The following is a 20201-nucleotide window of genomic DNA, read 5'->3' on the forward strand; positions in this document are numbered from 1 at the left end:
TAATTAGTTAAGTTGGTTTAAAATGCCTCGAATTAATAGTTTCAGATTAGAGTAAGATTTCAAAGCAAGGTGGAAACTCACCGTTAATAACTTCACGTGTGTCCACCTGCACGAGCGACTCTGAGGAAATGAGCCGCCGCAGCATCAGCAGCACGAGGAAACACAGCATCCCGTATCCAGGCAACCACAGCCATGTTGCACTGAGAGAGAGAGAGAGCGAGAGAGAGAGAGAGAGAGAGATTACTGACGATGCTCCTCTGAGATTTGTTCATGGAATATATTCCTCTCATGAATGTGGGCGCATGTCAGGTCATATGGACTTGAACTGAGATGGTTTGACTCTCATGTGAGTCATTTAATATCTTAATAGAACTTCATATACAAATATGGTAGCAAATGAGCAAATTTGTCTTGGTGCAGTTGCCAAAACTACAGAAAAACAGCCAGGAATACCAACACAACACATCAAATAAAAGCCCTCAGTCATTAAAAGTGTACAGTAATCATGCAAAATCATATCAATGGTTTCAGAAGCATGTATACAGTAAATTCAATCACTGCATTGCTATTTCTTTAAAACTTACTGAACCCTGATGAAATAAATCAGTTTACTTCCTCATTAGTAGTGATCTGTATCTTTGTAATAACATGACTGGAAGTGAATTTACTCAAATGGATGACAGCACAGAGACACACCATTTATAAAGTGATATAAATTAATGTACAGCTAACAGAAACAATATTATTGATCAGGGTCTCGCTTCAGATCTGGCACATTGTTGACATTCAGCCTAAATGATATAGAAATGAAAATGAATGACCAGATTTTAAAATTCAGTTTAGATGCAGTTCAGTTTTATTATTGTTAATTAAAACTAAAACAGCTTTTGTTTAATTTAAATAAATCTGAAATAAAGTAAACTATAAATATAAGATGCAAATCTTCAATGAAAATTGACTTGGCAGCTAAATGAAAATGTTTTAATAAAAATGGAATAAAAAACAAATCTAAAAAGAAGTATTAAATAATGAAAACGAATAAAATGACAAAAGCACATAACAATATTTCTAAAACTTAGGAAAGGAAAAAAGCCCTAAAATTACTAGAGCTGAAATAAAAATAAATCTAAATAAAATATTAAATAAAAGAAAAATAATAGAAATGACAAAAGTGCATAACAACATCACTAAAATGAACTAAAATTAAAAGACAAACTGAAATATGAATAAAAATACATTTTTCATAAATACTATAATAGTATATAATCAATACTAAAATAACACTGATTCAGTAGCTTAGACTGTCTGTTCCTTTGTTTTGTGTACTTTTCCGAATCATTGCCTTTTTTTATTATAATCTTTATTTTCTCTTTTTTTTTCAGTTCTTTATCATAACTATCGACCAGAAATTGTTCAATATATCGATGTACCAAAATTTTGTCCCATCAGTAAAGCCCATTGAGACAGACAGAACTGCAGGTTTCAGCTGATTCCTCCTCAAGAAATCAATGTTCACAACACACCAAGATCAAACTCAACATGTCCTCAACATACCCCTGCTTTAGAGTCTCTTCCACTCGCTTTATGCTCTAAATGAAGGTCCTGAATGATTTCAAACAGGCCTGCAGTGCAATAACTCAACAGCTCATTGAAGGTAAAGTGCCAGTCTGCATCCTTCAGATCAGCATTCAGCTGCTCGTATGAAAAGCTTCTGATTAGTTTGAACACAGGCTGGTTCTTCTGTCAGCTGGAGGTCTCGATCTCACCCGCTGCTAATCTAGAACGCTGAATTTCTCAAAATAGTCATGAGAATCATGCCAGGGATTGATTATAACAGTACTCTGTATCTCAGCGGTAAGTGCTCAAACATTTATTGGGTTTCATCCACGTTAGTAACAACATCTTAAATCCATATCCATAAATGCAGGATGAGCAAAGGGACTCCTGAGTGACATGATGGCACTGAGAATCAATAAATGAATTATCTGACCTTATAAATAAACAGCCTTTAGCACTGATCCAGTTTTTCATCAGTAAGCTTTCGCAGTTATTAAAAATCCCCAGAGAGAAAACTGACATGTGCAGGTCAATGAGGTTAATGCTGGAACTTGTGTTAATACTTCTCTAACCCTAACTAACTAATACGAGATGGTTCATATGTTCAGAACACTTGTTATGGTACTTTAATATTGTGTTACTGAATGATTTCTATATTTATATACCATGGATTTACTCCAGAACTCATTACGTTTAGTGTTCTCGTGAGCTGTTGTTCTTTTTCCTGGCCTGCAGACCGCCAGAGGGCATAACTGAGTGGAATATCTTCCTGTCCTCCTCCTTGTCAAGAATCTAATATAAAAGCTGTCCCTTCAAGACCTTAATGAGTGTCCGTCTATAAACACCTCCTTAGGCATCATCACTTCCTCTTTTGTCTTCTCGTCTGAGAACCTGCAGCAGTGTGAAGTGCAGCTAATCAGGACAAAGGTCCGACAGCAACAGTACAGAAATATTGTGTAACGGGTGAGCGTGGTCTTTCCAAACCATCCGTAGGAATCTGGTGAAGCATTTTGCATTTAAAAAAAATATTGTGGAGGTACTGGTGTTTCCATGTATTTGCCTGATTCTACAGTCTAAGAATATGTCTACACTGTTAGCAGCAAGGAAGGATCCTGCAGTGGCATCATAAATTGTGCCACCTGACGAAGCTGGAGACAGGATCCAAGACGTCCACATATAAAATAGTCCATGTGACATCGGGGTTCAACCGTAATTTTAAAAAGCAGCGAGAATACTTTTTGTGCCCAAAAAACACAATAATACCATCGTTTATTCAGCAAATCTTCTCCCCGAGTTACCATCTTCTACAACGCTGATTACGTTCTGGGGTATTTTTTCAAGGTTGGCAGGTCTGTTAATGCCTCGCTCAGTTCAGCCACAGAGCTGGTTAATATAGCTCTGCGATCGGTGGCTTCAATAGCGGGTCACTGTGGTGAGGTTATGGGGTTGTTGGTCTAGTTGCATCGTCAAGTTTGGATTAAATTCTGTCAGAACCCTGGTTGAGTGACACTACCCGCTCTCTCAGACGTGCCTGCAGAGTAGCTGGCCTATATCTAAACTCCCCTTTTTATGGAAAGAGTTGTTTTTAATCAACTTCAATCATTTCTAGATGAATTTAATATTTATGTAAAAATTTCAGTCTGGTTTAATCCCCGTCAGAGTAATGAAACTGCTCTTTTAAGAGTTTCTAAGAGTTTCTTCTTTTAGCTGTGGACTCTGGTAACTTTGTTGTTTTAGTCCTTTTGGATTTAACTGCGGCATTTGATACGGTCAACCACTCAATTCTTTTATCTAAGAACAGTGTGTCGGCATTAAGGGCCTAGCCTTTAAATGGTTTTAGTCGTATTTGACAGACAGACATTTTTCTGTTCACCTTGGTGAATTTTCTTCATCTGCTGCCCCTCTTTTTTGTGGCGTCCCCCAAGGGTCAATATTGGGCCCTATGTTGTTTTCTTTGTACTGGGGTATATTTTTATTTGCCTGTCAAAACAAATGACAATGTTTCATTTCTGTCATTACTTAATAACCTGAGAAATTTTTTAATTATGGCTGGATAAGATTTTTCTTATTCTTAATGAAAATAAGACTGAGATTGTTGTGTTTGTTCATCCTGGGGATTGTGTAGATGCACTTGGTAATTTAGATTTGTATGTTCGTCCATTTACCAAGAATCTCGGTGTGATTTTTGACAGTGCTTTTTAAAATTTGAAAAACAGATTAGTTCTGTTGTAAAAAACAGTTTCTTTCAACTGAGACTGTTGGCTAAGCCCTACCTACCGCATAAGGAGTTTGAAAGAATAATTCATGCTTTTATAGCTTCTAGATTAAACTACTGTAACTCTTTATTTGTTGGTTTGGATCAGTCATCTCTTCAACGCTAAGAGTTAGTCCAAAATGCAGCAGCATGTTGTTTCTGCTCCAAACGGTTGCTCAACAGCAGTACTGGGAGATAGAGCGTGCATATGAAAGGACGTCATCTGATATCACTTTGAAACTGAGAATTTGAATTAATAATAAATAAATAATATTTAATAAATTAATAATCTCATATGCTTATATGATTTTCTTTATTTTGCAAGTCTTGAGTCATAGTGGTTTTCACTTCTGTACAGAGTCAGATTGTCCTTATTGGTAACTATAGAGTTATGTTGTGAAGGGAACTGCATACCACAAGAGCCTCTGGTCATTCCGGTCAACGAGAAGACTCTGAGGAAGTGGAGGTATTTATAGACAGATAAGTCATTAAGGTCACTAGGTGACAGCTTTTATATTAGGTTCTTGACAAGGAGGAGGACAGGGAGATATTCTGCCCTCCGGCACTCTTCTGCCAGTCAAAGAACCAAGGTTACATATGTAACCAACGTTTCGATTCTCTTTCAGTCATGAAAATGTCTTCACCTGCAGTGAGTCATTCACAAGCTGCAGGTGTTCAACTCACCTTCTTCATTACTGACAAACAAGGTTTTTGCCGGTTTGTTTTGAATATTGTATGTACTTATTTTTTCATTCAGTGCTTGTTTTGTGTTCTGCTCTGTGTTCTTTAATTATTGCATTATTGTTTTACGGGGTAAGAACCACAGACCGATTCGGTCAGACCGTTACACTAATGGATATGATTAGACTCTTAACGATTCAGCATTATTATGTCTGATTCTAAACAAAGGACAGAAAATATGGGGAACACAACGTGACTGCTGAAATACCGTGCATTGAAATTGTTTCTCAGATCTTCTTTACTACGCAAGGATTTATCAGTAAAGTGTTACTGGGATTTAAAATAAACTGATTCCTAACATTTTCTATTGTGTGTGTGTGTGTGTGTGTGTGTGTGTGTGTGTGTTGTGTTTCATTTTAAATTTAACAAGCCCATTCCACGTAGAATATCTGTGTGTGCAAAATAATTCATAGGGACTTTAATGAAAAGAAATTAATGCATAGTGCCATTGATTTTTAGTGACAATGAGCTTCTATCACTACTACTGGTCTGAAGATCCATCTCAATAACAGGTCAAGAATAGATCAGAACTGAGAATCTGAAATTATGAAATACACATGAATGCGATAACACACCGTGAAACTATATTGTAAGACAAATCTACTCAAATATGAGGGTATGGAGCTTTTCGACAGTCTCAAATGTAAGATAAACAGTGTGTTTATATGGTTTTAACCCAGAAACTGAAATGAAACACGAATTGACCTGATTTGAGAAGACAGCTCTGCTGATGCCTCTCTCCAGGCTTTGCATTAAAAGAAGTACTGTAGAACACAAATACTGCGCAAGACGTTTTCAAGCACTCTTTTATCTTCACTTTCAACTCGAAATACATCTTCTAATGAATCTGAAGATGCTCTTTGTTATTTACTTTTTTAATCGGAACACATTTGCATGTGTGAGCCATTGCCATGGCAACGCCGTGAGGAGACGAGCTCTCAAGACTTGTTTGTTTGGGCTGATTAGTGTCACACCACTTAATAAACTATTCAACCTGACATGCACTGCTCATCTTCATCATGTGTCACATCACTGTATATGAAAGATGATCACGAGAGAGGATGAAATACATGCTATAGGGTTTTTCAGCAACATTAAAGGATAGTTCATCCAAAAATGAACATTCTGTGATTGTTTACACATCCTCAAGTTGTTCCAAACCTGTATGATAAAAGAAGATATTTTGAAGAATGTTAATATGCAAACAGTTTACAGTAGCCATAGACTTCCATAGTATTTTCCCCCATACTAGACAACTGTGCTTATTAACATTCTTCTAAATATTGTTCATATTCAGCAGAAGAAAGAAACTTATTCAGGTTTGAAACATCTTTAAAACAGTGATGGAATGTTCTTTCTGGGTGAGCCGTCGTTGTTTGTAGTGAATGCAGATTCTTCACCGTCTGGTGTTTTTTAAAGTATCTCATGCATTTCACAGAAACTGTTTGCTTTGAGATATTGAAATATTGATGTTTCTACCACAAAGAGCATGCATTATGAACATGCGTTCACTGTACAGGCGCTCTGATGTTTCCAACGGTTCAAGCCACTGGATTTTTTTTTTTCAGCTGAAATTTTGTTTTAAAATATAAAAAAATATAGATGTGTGTGATATTTAAAAGATTAAAACATCTTCAAAGCTTCTTTGCACCTACACTGAAAAAGAAATCCCATTTCACAAATAAATTCTCAATTGTGTTTTGTCCACTTAACTTTGAAAAAAAAAAAGGTTACATGTATATTTTTTAAATTAGCATTTTGGAGTGTTAGTATATACATGTACTTATTCTGTTTGACATAATATACCATTTATTGTGATGCATGTTTTTGTAAAGTGTAAACGATTAAATAAGTTTATGACCACCCTGTTACATTGGTGCCACTTGATCTTTAAAATCTTAAGCATGTGCCGTAAATCACATGACCTGCTAGAAGTGACATCATTTCCTTTGAGTGAATGTGAATCCAAGAATATAGTATGAAGTATTAGTCATAAACTTCTCACTTTTCCTCATTTTTTAGAAATCTTATCAGTTAGTGTAAAACTCAACTCATGTCCACCCTGTTGAGTCAGTTTATAGTGGAACTGAAAATGTCATATATCTATTAAAGTTCTTGTTAAATCCTCTGATAGCCAGTAATGGGCTTCAGTGGTTTAAAAGTCCACCCGGTTACACACTGCAGTGTAGAAATGTCCTGTAACAGACTGAAATATTTGCTCAGGATTATTGGGTTATTGTTATAGTTTGAGGCCTGAGCTCCAGCACCTCTGATAAGACTGAAATAGCACTGTATTTGAACATTTTTCACTTTATATCTGCTCAGTCAAAGGTCCACCAAACTGTAGAAATGACAAAGAATGGAGATGATTTTTCTTTCTTTCTTTCTTTTTTTAAAATTGTTTGCATATCATTTTTTTAATATAAAAAGCAAAACAAACAAAATGATAAAGATGAACTGAAATTGACAGTATCAGAGAGATAAAAAAATATATACATTACACCTAAAATGTTAATTATTTTACCAAATTAAGAGAGGTCAAACAAAATGCAAGTTTATTTATTTAGTACTGACCTGAATAAGATATTTCACATAAAAGACCACAAGAGAAAATAATAGATGAATTTTAAAAAAAGACCACATTCAAAAGTTTACATCCCCTTTATTCTTAATACTGTCTTGTTACCTGAATGATCCACAGCTGTTTTTTATTTAATTTTTTTCTTGTGATAGTTGTTCATGAGTCCCTTGTTTGTCCTGAAAAGTTTATCTTCCCGCTGTTCTTCAGAAAAATCCTTCAGGTCCCACAGATTCTTTGGTTTTCCAGCATTTTTACGTATTTGAACCCTTTCCAACAATGACTATGATTTCTGAGGGTCTTACATGCAACTATTTCAAAAAGTTGATAGGTGGTCAGTGTGATTGACAGATGCTTTTCTGAAGAACTATGTAATCTGAAGATCTTTATGAGGTTCATCAGTTTATCAGTTATTGGTCAGTAATCAGTGTGTAATGTGTGTTTTCACTGTGTCCATCACCAGCAGATGGCATCATCAGATCAGCTGAAGTCCTCTCATCATCTCTAATAGTGTGTGAGTGTGTGTGCATGTGTGTGTGTGTGAGGTCCTGCGCTGCTCCTCCTGCGGAAACGCTTCACTTCTGGTGTGAAACAGAATTTGCAGGGCAGGGCAGCGGCTGATAGAGGAACTCACACCATCTACAACAAACATGAAGAACATCTGAGTCCAAACTCACAGCAGATCAGCATTACATACAGTATACTGCATACAAGTCACCATGACTGAGAGCTATCACACAGGTAAGACAGCATTTAACTTTAACTACTGACAGACAGCTCTCTGTCTTCTATCAGTGTCTGTATTTCCATTTATTTCTTTAATTTATTGTTCATTGGTAATGTTTTTTTGATTTGCATTTTTTATCAAAGCACCAATAAGCAGAAAGACAGTTTTAATGCAGGTTATAGATGATTAAAGTTTATTTAAAAACAGGTTACTCTTTACTGTAACTGTAAAGTACTAAAACAATAACTATTCTTATATCAATTATTATTTTTTTTAATAATGCAAATGTCTTTTTGAGTTCTGTTGAAGTGCAGTATGATGTCTGTTTGGTGCTGATGGATCTTATACAGAAATGTATATCTGTAGTCCAGGATCACTTCCACTCCTGTAACACTGCTGAAATATTATCATCATCAGATGATCCGGTGTCAAATACTTCTTTATTTTTATATCTGCTGTTATGACTACTTGTAGATCAGCTCTTATTTCTGTCCTCTGGTCGCTGTGGTGTGTTAGGATGCTCATATCTGAAGTGAAACACACACACACACACACACACACACACACACACACACACACACACACACATGTTCAGAGGCCCCTCTCGCAGGATCCGGTGGCCCACAATGACAACAGATTTCCTGTTTCATAAAGCAGAACAGGACTCTGTGCTCGTGATGTGTGAAGCTCATTGTTCCAGACGATTCTGATCTGGTCAATAATCTGTTTTCATTTTTGTTTTGATGTTGTTATGTCGAGTGTGAACCCACTGCTGGATGAGCTCATGTTTATATAGAGCTGGATGTGAATCTGCAGAGACACGCTGATGTTTGATCAAACGTTCACTCGTGTGATTGACTGTGTCTCGTCTGGTTTTCTCAGATTTGACGGCGGAGGAGCAGATGGAGATCGAACGGCTGAAGATGCACAAGCAGATCCTGCTGGAGGACATTGAGGTAAACCAACATCAGCTGCTGCTTCACACACACACACACACACACACACACACACACACACACACACACACACACAGACACAGACACAGACACAGACACAGACACACTCACACACACACACACAGACACGCACGCACACAGAGAAACACAGACACACACACACACACTCACACACACACACACACACACACACACACACACACACACACACACACACACAGATACAAACAGACACACAGACACACACACACACACACACACACACACACACACACACACACACACACACACACACACACACACTTCAAAAAATAAAATGTCCTTTTGATGTTATTTGTATTTGATGGACATTTCTTGAACAGTTTTTTAAGGTTTAAATTGCATTCTAATCATGACAAGAAAACTGGTCAAAACAGACATTCAAACAATGTTTCCACAATGTTTTTATTACCTAAATGTGTTACCTGGGTTTCAAAAATCTCACAGTGAAGTCACAAATATTGCTATGTGTATAACAGAAAAGCATGTCTTGAGCTTTAGAAATCTGAATAGTGTTGCTTACACACGACGAGGTTTGAGTTAATCATCGGTTCTGAATCTTTAAAATGTTTTTTTTTTTTTACAGAAACTAAAGAACCAGATTGAAAACGTCATGGCAGATATCCAGGATTTCAAATCAGCAGAAGACAAGTGAGTGAATGTATGAATGTTCAGCGCGTTTGTCTCTTCACGGCGAACATCTGGACACTGAATTCAGAAGCAGAGGAACCACAGAGAACACAGTCAACATCATTCACTAACTAACCAACAATACTAGCTAACTAACTAACTAACTAACTAACTAACTAACTAACTCAACACTGACTGCCTTCATCTCGTCATCACTTACTGATTTAACAGTTCAAACCAGTCTTATTTTACTATTATTTTATTATTATTTATAATACTACTTTAGTTTTTATTCCTATTTTGAGTTTTATTTCTATATTTCAATTTCAATTATTTATTTTAGTTACATAATTAGTCATTTTGTTAAATGCTTTTGTCATTTTATTTAAAATGACATAATGTAGTTTTTTTTTATAAGCTTTATTATTATTTTTTTTTAATATTACTATTTAGGGTTATTTATGTTTTATTTGATTTTTAGATACAATTTTAGTTTTATTTCCAATTTTTCCAGTTAATTTTTTTTTTATTTTATTATTTCAGTTAGCAATCATGGTAACATTTCCAGTTTTCATCTAATATTTATATATTATTTCAGCTCTATTTGAGTTAACAGGTTGGTTGAAACGTTCAAGTTGTAGTTCAGTTTATTTATAAAGCACATTTAAAAACAGCCACAGGCCGACCAGAGTGCTGTACAAGTCTGTTAGATGTTGTGGTTGTGAAGTTGTTTTTTGTGTGACTTTTTCACAGTAAGACGCTGGAGAGGGAGAAACGCTTCTGTAGCGGCAAGAAGAAATTCAACATGGATCCTAAAAAGGTGAGATCTGGAGGATGACGATGACGATGTTTCCAGCGTGAGATATTGAGTGGAACATCTGTCCTCTCTCTCACGACCTCTACACATTCATCTGACTTTACAATCAGCCTTAGATCTAAAAACAGAGAGACACGTCTGAGACGTTCAGCCTGTGTGTGTGTGTGTGTGAATGAGAGCGTGACAGACGGAGTGATGTGGAGGATCTAAACACCCTCAGGTCAACACCTGAAATACTTTTGGGTTTTCTCGTTCTGAATCTATGTGGTTTTGCTGCTGCATGTTAAAGAGCAAGACCACCATGAGCTGCTGCAGACTTGAAGAGAAGAGACGACCGAGCGAGAGAGAGAGAGAGAAAGAGAGAGAGAGAGAGACATGTCAGTGTTTGATGTTTGATCTCTGTTAGGTTCAGAGACAAGAGTGTTACCACCACAAACACACTTAACAAATCTATCTTAACTACAGACAACAAACACACATACACTAGTGTTCAAACCTTTGGGGTCAGTAAGACTCTTCTGCTCAAAAATTCAGTTAAAACAGTCAAAATGTGAAATATTATTGCAATTTAAAATAACTGTTTTCTGTGTGAATATCTGTTAAACTGTAATTTATTTCTGTGATGCGCAGCTGTATTTAGAGCATCATTACTACAGTCTTCAGTGTCACATGATCTTCAGAAATCATTCTAATATGATGATTTGCTGCTCAAGAAACATTTCTGATTATTATCAATGTTGGAAACAGTTGTGCTGCACAATATTTTTGTGGAAACTGTGATACATTTTATTTTTCAGGATTCACAGATGAATAGAAAGTTCAAAAGAACAGCATTTATTTGAAACAGAAATCTACTGTAACATTATAAATGTCACTCTTGATCCATTTAATGCATCCTTGATGAATAAAAGTACTAATTTCTTATTTTATTTTTTTTATATAATATAATATAATATTGTTGGTGACCAAAGCTCAACCAGAGTAATAGTTTATCTAATCTTGCATTGAGGGTTTTAGTCTTTCTTTAGTCATTCTGCTGAAAAGGGAAGTGTGGGTTTGAAGGAAAATCTCTAAAAACAGATGTTGAACTGTGGAGGAACTGGTGTGGACGGAGCTGATAAACACACACACGAGTGTCTCTTCTTTGTTTTATCTCGGTCACTGAACGGCTCAAACCGCTCTGTGTTTCAGGGAATCAAGTATCTGGTGGATAATGAGCTTCTGGATTGGAAACCAGAGCGAGTGGCTGAGTTTCTGTATAAAGAGGAAGGACTGAATAAGACCGCCATCGGAGACTTCCTGGGAGAGAGGTGACATGTGAACTGTTGACCGTCAGATGTGTGTGTGTGTGTGTGAATGTGGATCTGATCATGTCTGGTGTTTCAGGGAGGACATGCACCTGCAGATTCTCAAAGCGTTCGTGGAGCTGCACGAGTTTTCAGATCTTAACCTGGTCCAGGCGTTACGGTGAGAACACCAGCTCTTCTTCATCCAGAGACGGGCCGCTGAACTCGTCTCATTTCTATTCATCTCGTTCTTTCCTCAGGCAGTTCTTGTGGAGTTTCCGTCTGCCGGGTGAAGCTCAGAAGATCGACCGCATGATGGAGGCCTTCGCCACACGCTACTGTAACTGCAACGCCAGCGTCTTCCAGTCCACAGGTCAAACTCACTCACGCCTTAATATCTAAAGACTGACAAACAGCTAATACATTCAACAAATATTTAGGTCTACATTTCAGATTTACGTATTTGAATTGCATATACAATTTCCACGTACTTCCACAATCTGAACAGAAGTAAATAAATTAAAAAAAAGTCATGCATTTTTGTCAATCACACATTAACAGATTTCCCATATAGCAAAAACATCATTTTCAAATATATATAAAAATAAACAAAAAATTACCAAAATATATATTTGCTTAAATATGCTTCAAAATATATTTGCGTAAATATATTCTATCGTTTTTGCCCATTTTTGAAAAACATATTTAAAAAAAAATATAAATATATATATAAAAAAAACACTTTAAAATTAATTTTTGCAATATATTTAGATCCAAGAAAATACATTCACATTTGTCACATTTGAGGAATAACTCTATTGTCTATAATATGGATGAATTTAACATATTTAATAAAATTGTGCAAAGAACATACTTTATATATATACAATATTAAAAAAAGAACTATATATATATATATATAATTAAATCATTATTAATTTAGATATTTTGCCTATCCCATCCACATTTGGCCTAAATGTTGTCTGTATTTTCTTGCCGATATATTTTGGTAAATGACAGTTGAAACTAAATATATTTTCTATTTCAAAAATATATTTCATAGAGCTTCACTGATTACAACATATATTTGGCATATATTTAAAATAGCTTTTGGTCACAAAATTATATATTTTGCCATATGGGTTATTCTGCTTCTAAGCGATTTGAATAAATGCAGTCAATATATAATTATGTAAATAAAATCTATTGAATGCAAATATTTAATAAAATGACAAATACAGTATGCATCACATTAAGTTGATTAGTTTATGTTAATACTGTGTTATTCAAATGGATATTTTTATGCAAATATTATGAATTTTTTTAATGAATGACAAATAATTTGACATTAAATTAACTAATAATAATAATAAACTGCTTATGTATAAGTAAATCAATGAATTAATCAAGCAGATGCTGATAATCTCATAATGGTCAAATGTCATGGGGTTGTGTGATCAGTCTGAGCTGGAGTTGTTGAAAGCGTTTGTGTTGTGTGTGATCGTTAGATACGTGTTACATCCTGTCGTTCGCCATCATCATGTTGAACACGAGTCTGCACAATCCCAACGTGAAGGACAAGACCTCGCTCGAGAGATTCATCAGCATGAACCGCGGCATTAACAACGGTCAAGATCTGCCCGGCGACCTTCTGACGGTGAGCAGCCAATCACAATCAGCCCTCGCTGGTCACATGATGCAGGCTTGAGCCGGATGCTCGTTTGCCACGCCTTTTACAATCACAGTGTTATACTTTATACAATGGTATCATAATAAATAAATAAATGCTAATGTTATGTTCAAGTCTGTATTAAGTCATGCACCTTTTAGACACAGTTTGGACTGTTTTGCTGTATTTCTCCAATCACTGCATCTCCGATCAACACATTCCTGAATGAATCAGACATTTTAAATGAATCAGTCGAATGAGTGAAGTAATGATTTGTCGCAACCTACTATTGGGTTTGGTTTCATATTTGAGGTATCATCTCAGAGTTCTATTTTAAGTATATTTTATATTTAACACATTAATCTTCTAACATTATTTTTGCCATTGTAACTGCAGCGTAAATGCATTCATTGCATGTCTGAGTTGCATTAAGCACTTTATGTAAATACATCTAAACCCTGCTTTAAATGCAGTTTCTTTGCCACGTCTGCAGTGCAAAGCTGGATTTTGTTGATATTCATTGTATTTGATTGGTATCAGTCTTACTATTCAGATTGCATTTATTGAATAAATGTATGAATCTCCATGAAAGATGATGCATACATTTAAAAGCATAATTTTTTTTAGAAAGCACAAAAAAAAAAAAAAAAACCCCGCCACACTGAGGCTGCATGTTGAGTCGATGTCTTGTGAGAATGAGCACAAATGTCACCCTGGTGTTTATTATTCATCAGAGGGGGTGTATATTTACATAAATAAGCAGAAGTAACAGAAAGGTCATGGTTTTGATGTGTTTTGGTGAAAATGTGTGTTTTTTTTTTTTTGCATCAACAGAATCTGTATAACAGCATACGCAACGAACCCTTCAAAATCCCAGAGGATGATGGGAACGATCTGACGCACACCTTCTTCAACCCGGAGCGAGAGGGCTGGCTGCTCAAACTGGGTAAAACAAAACCCAGCTCCGAAGAGACCAGATGCATGAGATATTATAAAGATTCAACTCAGAGAATTCACTGCTGATGACATGAACAGTCAAGTCTATAAAAATATATTAATTATATTTACATTTAGTCATTTAGCAGATGCTTTTATCCAAAGTGACTTGAGGTTAAATGAGGACGGCAGAAGCAATCAAAACCAAGAAGAGAGCAATGATACGCAGGTGCTATAACCAGTCTCAGTTAGCCTTACACAGTACACATATATAATAATTAAAAAAGAAAACAGACAGAATAGAAAAAGAATAGATCAAGCTAGTGTTAGAGGCCTTTTTTTGCTTTTGTTGTTTGTATAATAAATAAAAAGAAAACAAATAGATAGAATGCAAAAAGATTAGAGAAGCTAGTGTTCGTTTTTTTCATTTGTATTTTTTTATTTTAAAGAAAACAAGCAGTTAGTAAATGATTAGAGTGCAAGTCTAAAAGGGACAAGTTTTTTTTTTTTTTTTAAGAATAGAATTAGAATAGAGAGTGCTAGAGTTAGAGGGTCAAATAAAGATAGAAGAGATGTGTTTTAGCCGATTCTTGAAGATGGATAAGGAGTTGGGCAGGTTGTTCGTACATATTTTCTTATCTATAAATATGGAATATGGAATATTTTCCACTTCTGTAAACCTGTTAAACTGAATCCTGTCACACTAATTGACGTGCTCAGACTGTAAGAATACGGTCATCTGACAGTGATATATGTTTATATTATCTGTGGGCAGGTGGCCGTGTGAAGACGTGGAAGAGACGCTGGTTCATCCTGACCGATAACTGCCTGTATTATTTTGAATTTACCACGGTAAGAGCAGCAGCCGTCTCTCTGAATGCATGAAGGTGTGTAGATCAGGAGTGATCGTGTGTTTGTGTTCAGGACAAAGAGCCGCGTGGCATCATTCCTCTGGAGAATCTGTGTGTGAGGGAAGTCATGTTTCCACGCAAACCGGTGAGAACCTCACTCAGAGCGGCTTACAGCCTCAATGAGAAAGCTGCTTGGACAGCTGGACAGAAACATTACACTGCAGTTTGGCCGGCTGCTAAAGGAGAAGGATTTAATATATTCAATTAGGCAGCTAAAACTAGAGAAGTAACACTTTACAATATGTGACCTTGGACCACAAAACCAGTCATAAGGGTCAATTTTGTGAAACTGAGATTTATGCATCATCTGAAAGCTGAATAAATTATCTCTCCATTGATGTGTGGTTTGTTAGGAGGACAATATTTGTCTGAGATACAACTATTTGAAAATCTGGAATTTGAGGGAGCAAAAAAATCTAAATATTGAGAAAATCATCTTTAAAGTTGTTCAAATGAAGTTCTTAGCAATGCATATTACTAATCAAAAATTAAGTTTTGATATATTTACGGTAGGAAATTTACAAAAAATATTCATGGAAAATGATCTTTACTTAATATCCTAATGATTTTTGTCATAAAAGAGAAATGTATAATTTTGACCCATACAATGTATTGTTGTCTATTGCTACAAATATACCTGTGATACTGATGACTGCTTCTGTGCTGCAGGGACACATATGTCCCGATTAGTTAATGTTAGTTTATATTGCATTGCATTTACAGCATTTATTAATCTTTGTTAACATTAGTTAATAGAAATAGCACTGTTGATTGTTAGTTCACGGCATATAATGGCCATGAAATAATATTAACAGATGCAGCTTCTGATTTTAATGATTTTAAAGAAAAAAAAAAAACTTGTGAAATATGAAATGAAATACAATGAAGAAATCACTGAATACATGTTGCAATAAATAAATATAAACCGCATGAAAAGTAGTTAAAAATAAATAAACTGAGTGTGGAATATATTTATGTAACATGAAAAGAGTGACCCTAAATACAACATGATATAATGAACATTGTCATCTATCACAGTATCAATACTAAAATACAAATCCTGATAAAATATTTCGGTCTAATTAAAAGTTGACTATTTGAGCTAGTAGTGTGTGTTTTAATTTAGACTGTATTGGAGAGGGAGGCAGTTTGAACAGAGCCTGTGTTTCTTTGATTTGGTCAGTGAGTGGTTTTACTAGTGAAGGTTAACCTGTGACCTTTGACCTGTGTGTAGTATTGTTTGGAGCTGTATAACCCCAACAGCCAGGGTCAGAAGATCAAGGCGTGTAAGACAGAGACGGATGGACGTGTGGTGGAAGGGAAGCATCAGTCGTACACCATCTGTGCCGCTTCAGCCGAGGAGAGAGACGACTGGATCGAGTCCATCAGGTACGAACACATGCATCTCACCGGTGCAGTCGAACATACGTGACTCATCTGAACACACGACTCATCTGAACACATATGACTCGTTTGAACACACTTGACTCCTCTGAACACATATGACTCATCTGAACACACATGCCTCATCTGAACACACACAACTCATCTGAACACATATGACTCATCTGAACACACATGCCTCATTTGAACACACGTGACTCGTCTGAACACATATGACTCCTTTGAACACATATGACTCATCTGAACACACATGCCTCATTAGAACACGATTGACTTCTGAACACACTCGACTCATCTGAACACACTCGACTCATCTGAACACATATGACTTTTTTGAACACACTTGACTCATCTGAACACACACAACTCATCTGAACACATATGACTCATTTGAACACACTTGACTCATCTGAACACATATGACTTGTTTGAACACACGTGACTCGTCTGAACACACACAACTCATCTGAACACACATGCCTCATTTGAACACACGTGACTCGTCTGAACACATATGACTCCTTTGAACACACTGGACTCATCTGAACACATATGACTTGTTTGAACTCACGTGACTCGTCTGAAACACTCAACTCATCTGAACACATGATTTGACTGAACACACGTGACTCATCTGAACACATATGACTCGTCTGAACACACGTGTGTTGTGTCTCCACAGGGCCAGCATCACTAAAGACCCCTTCTATGATCTAGTGTCCACCCGCAAAAAGAAAGTCATCAACAAAGTGGAAGAGAAATTATGAAACAACTGAACTACAATCACAAACGGACAGAACTGTAAGAGAGCACTGCTTATTTATTAAAGCTCAGGAGATCAGCTCTGTCTCAGATGTTTCTCCTGAAAGTCCTTAGACATAGGCTACTGATTCAAGTGAGTCAATAGTTGTGAGTATGAACCAATGAAATGAATGTGAAGCAGCTCTGATCATTTGAAGAGAATGTTAAGTTCATATCGAGATCATTTGAGACATTATTGCGATCTAAGAATCTTTTCACTGCCTGTTGATTTTAATGTCGTTCCTCAGAGGTTTCTCTCTCTAGCTCAGGAAATGTACGAAGTATCAACTTGGTCTCAGATGTTGCTCCTGAAATTCATCAACAAAAGTAAAACAGGGCCAAATGAGTCACTAGTTCTCTTCCAGCAAGACATCATTTGAGGAGACATCATTGGGATGTTTTCTGAAACTCTAGAAAGACACATGTGAGCTTACTGGTGTCTTTTTTGGAAGTGAATGTTCATTTGACCTCATGAAGAGACACTGAGATTGTGTTCATGTTTAACATGCGACTGAATCCAGTCCAGAAAGTGGCAGTGATGTCTTAAACACATTCAGGACAAACTCAGTGACTTTGATTTCTTTGTAGCAAATGTTTTTTTTTTTTTTTTTTTTTTAATCCAAAATACTTTTGTAAATATTATAGATCATACAGTGTTAAAGATTATATGTGATGAATTGTACAGATAGTATAGATTATTTAATTAAAGTTATTTGAGACTAAATGTGCTGTGATGATTGTTGTTAATGAGCTGTCTCTACAGTTTGAGCAGAAACACACATTAGTGCCATCAGGGACTCGTTACAAAACCTGACTTTTGTTTGTTTTGTTTGTTGAAGGAGGTAGATATATTTCTTTCTCGCTTTTAACACGCACACACAGACACGCACACGCACACACACGCACACGCACACACACGCACGCACACACACACATAGACGCACGCACGCACACGCACACACACACACACACACACACACTCACGCACACGCACACGCACACGCACGCACACGCACACGCACACGCACGCACACGCACACACACACACACTCACGCACACACCCACACACACTTTTTTTTTAAGAAATGAAGAAATTAACACTTTTATTCATCAAGGACGCATTAAACCTATCAAAAGTGACAGTAAAGACATTTATTATGTTTAAACAGATTTCCATTTCAAATAAATGCTGTTCTTCTGAAATTTCTATTCATCTGTGAATCCTGAAAAATAAAATGTATCACGGTTTCCACAAAAATATTGAGCAGCACAACTGTTCTCAACATTGATAATAATCAGAAATGTTTCTTGAGCAGTAAATCATCATATTAGAATGATTTCTGAAGATCATGTGACACTGAAGACTGGAGTAATGATGCTGAAAATACAGCTGCACATCACAGAAATAAATTACAGTTTAACAGACACATATTTAGATTGAATATTTCACTGTTTTTACTGTATTTTTGATCAAATAAATGCAGTCTTGGTGAGCAGAAGAGACTTCTTTGAGGAACAGTAAAAAAAATACTGACCCCAGTATGTGCAACAGTAGTGTGTGTGTCTTATTTTAAACTTCTAGAACATGATCTCATAGAGTTTTAGAGGAAGGTAAATCTGTGTCATTAAAGATGACTGCAGAATGAAAAGGGAATAGAATCTTCTAGCATCTATAATCAGGGTGAAAGCGCTGGTCTTTATTCACCAAACATTTAAAAAAGGGAAATGTGAGATGACCTCATCGCTTTCACTTCCTCCATCAGAACCGCAGCATGTGACATCTGCCGGTGGCTTCACGAAGGTCCGGGGAAATGTAATCATTCATCTGTAGTGTTGGTGATGTTGATTTAAGCAGTAACACGAGCAGTTTCACTGTCTCTGAGAGCGAGATGTTCCTTCATCATCTCAAGATCATCAGCTGGAGTCCACCAGGAGCATCTGAAGAAACATCTTCATCTGGGCAGTGCATGGTGAACTGATGCTCTCTGATGGACAGATGTATTTTCCTGATGATATTTTCATTTGTGAATGTAGTCAAGACCGGTTTTTGAAGGTTTCAGTATCTAGGCCTCAGGGTGAAGTTTTTTTATGTTTTGGGTATATGTGTTTTAGTGATGCGGCCTCAGACTAAGAGGATTTTATTGAAGATGGATTTATTTTTTTATATTTAAAAGCATCATTATAGATAAAATAATATTTTAGTAGTTGAAATTGTACCAATTCGGGTGCAACGGAAGGTTGCATCCATGGATCCTTTTTGTGGTTTGAGCTGTTGCAGCACACACACACACACACACACACACACACACACACACACACACACACACACACACACACACACACACACACACACACACACACACACACAGAGAGAGAGAGAGAGAGACAGGGAGATCCAGCTAAACAATGTCACACACTGAATAAAAGCATTGCTGTCCGTGTCTCAAATGAAGTTCATGAGATCTTGGGCTGTAACTGCACTCTTTATCGTGAGTGTGTTGTATTAGTTCAGTGAGGTGTGTTTGATGCTCAGATCCACCAGCAGAGGGCGAGCGCAGCACGTCACTCATCATGAGCGCATCAGAAACTACTTTTGAGTTTCTTCACCTGTCAATCATTCTGTATATCTGGCTCATCTGACATCGGATTGGCTGATGTGTAATTAGTAGGTGGATTTAAAGAGCACTGGTGTTTGTGTTTGAAGCCAAGAGGAAGTTAGCAAAAAATGATTACACAACAACTTTGGTTACAGACTTGACCAAAGCCTAAAATAAAATTCAGTTTGACATTTTAGAAGTGAATGATATAATGCAGATCCCGTACAGCTGATTTGACACGCTATCACAACGGTTTGCTGACTTTCCCAGTTTTGTAAACATTTCTGAATGTTCTCT

The 20201-nt window shown here is 36.4% G+C and overlaps 1 protein-coding gene across 1 annotated transcript; it reads left to right on the top strand.

Moving 5' to 3' along the window:
* Positions 1 to 7715: 7715 nt before the first annotated feature.
* Positions 7716 to 18030, top strand: LOC109091909 (cytohesin-4-like). The gene is made up of 13 exons (XM_042725273.1): positions 7716 to 7871; positions 8740 to 8813; positions 9439 to 9503; positions 10236 to 10302; positions 11491 to 11609; positions 11686 to 11766; positions 11846 to 11958; positions 13094 to 13242; positions 14089 to 14200; positions 14966 to 15042; positions 15115 to 15186; positions 16336 to 16490; positions 17188 to 18030. Exons 1-13 carry the CDS (start codon positions 7850 to 7852, stop codon positions 17270 to 17272), a joined length of 1191 nt encoding a protein of 396 aa, XP_042581207.1. The 5' UTR covers positions 7716 to 7849; the 3' UTR covers positions 17273 to 18030.
* The last annotated feature ends 2171 nt before the right edge of the window (positions 18031 to 20201 follow it).

This window comes from Cyprinus carpio, chromosome B6 (assembly GCF_018340385.1).
Source record: "Cyprinus carpio isolate SPL01 chromosome B6, ASM1834038v1, whole genome shotgun sequence".
Lineage (NCBI taxonomy): Eukaryota > Metazoa > Chordata > Actinopteri > Cypriniformes > Cyprinidae > Cyprinus > Cyprinus carpio.

Excerpts from the sequence above, each read along its gene's own strand:
- LOC109091909 (XM_042725273.1), top strand. The coding sequence starts at position 7,850 with ATGACTGAGAGCTATCACACAG. Across the intron at positions 11,767-11,845 it reads AACCTGGTCCAGGCGTTACG|GCAGTTCTTGTGGAGTTTCC; the intron begins GTGAGAACACCA and ends TTCTTTCCTCAG. Across the intron at positions 15,043-15,114 it reads ATTATTTTGAATTTACCACG|GACAAAGAGCCGCGTGGCAT; the intron begins GTAAGAGCAGCA and ends GTTTGTGTTCAG.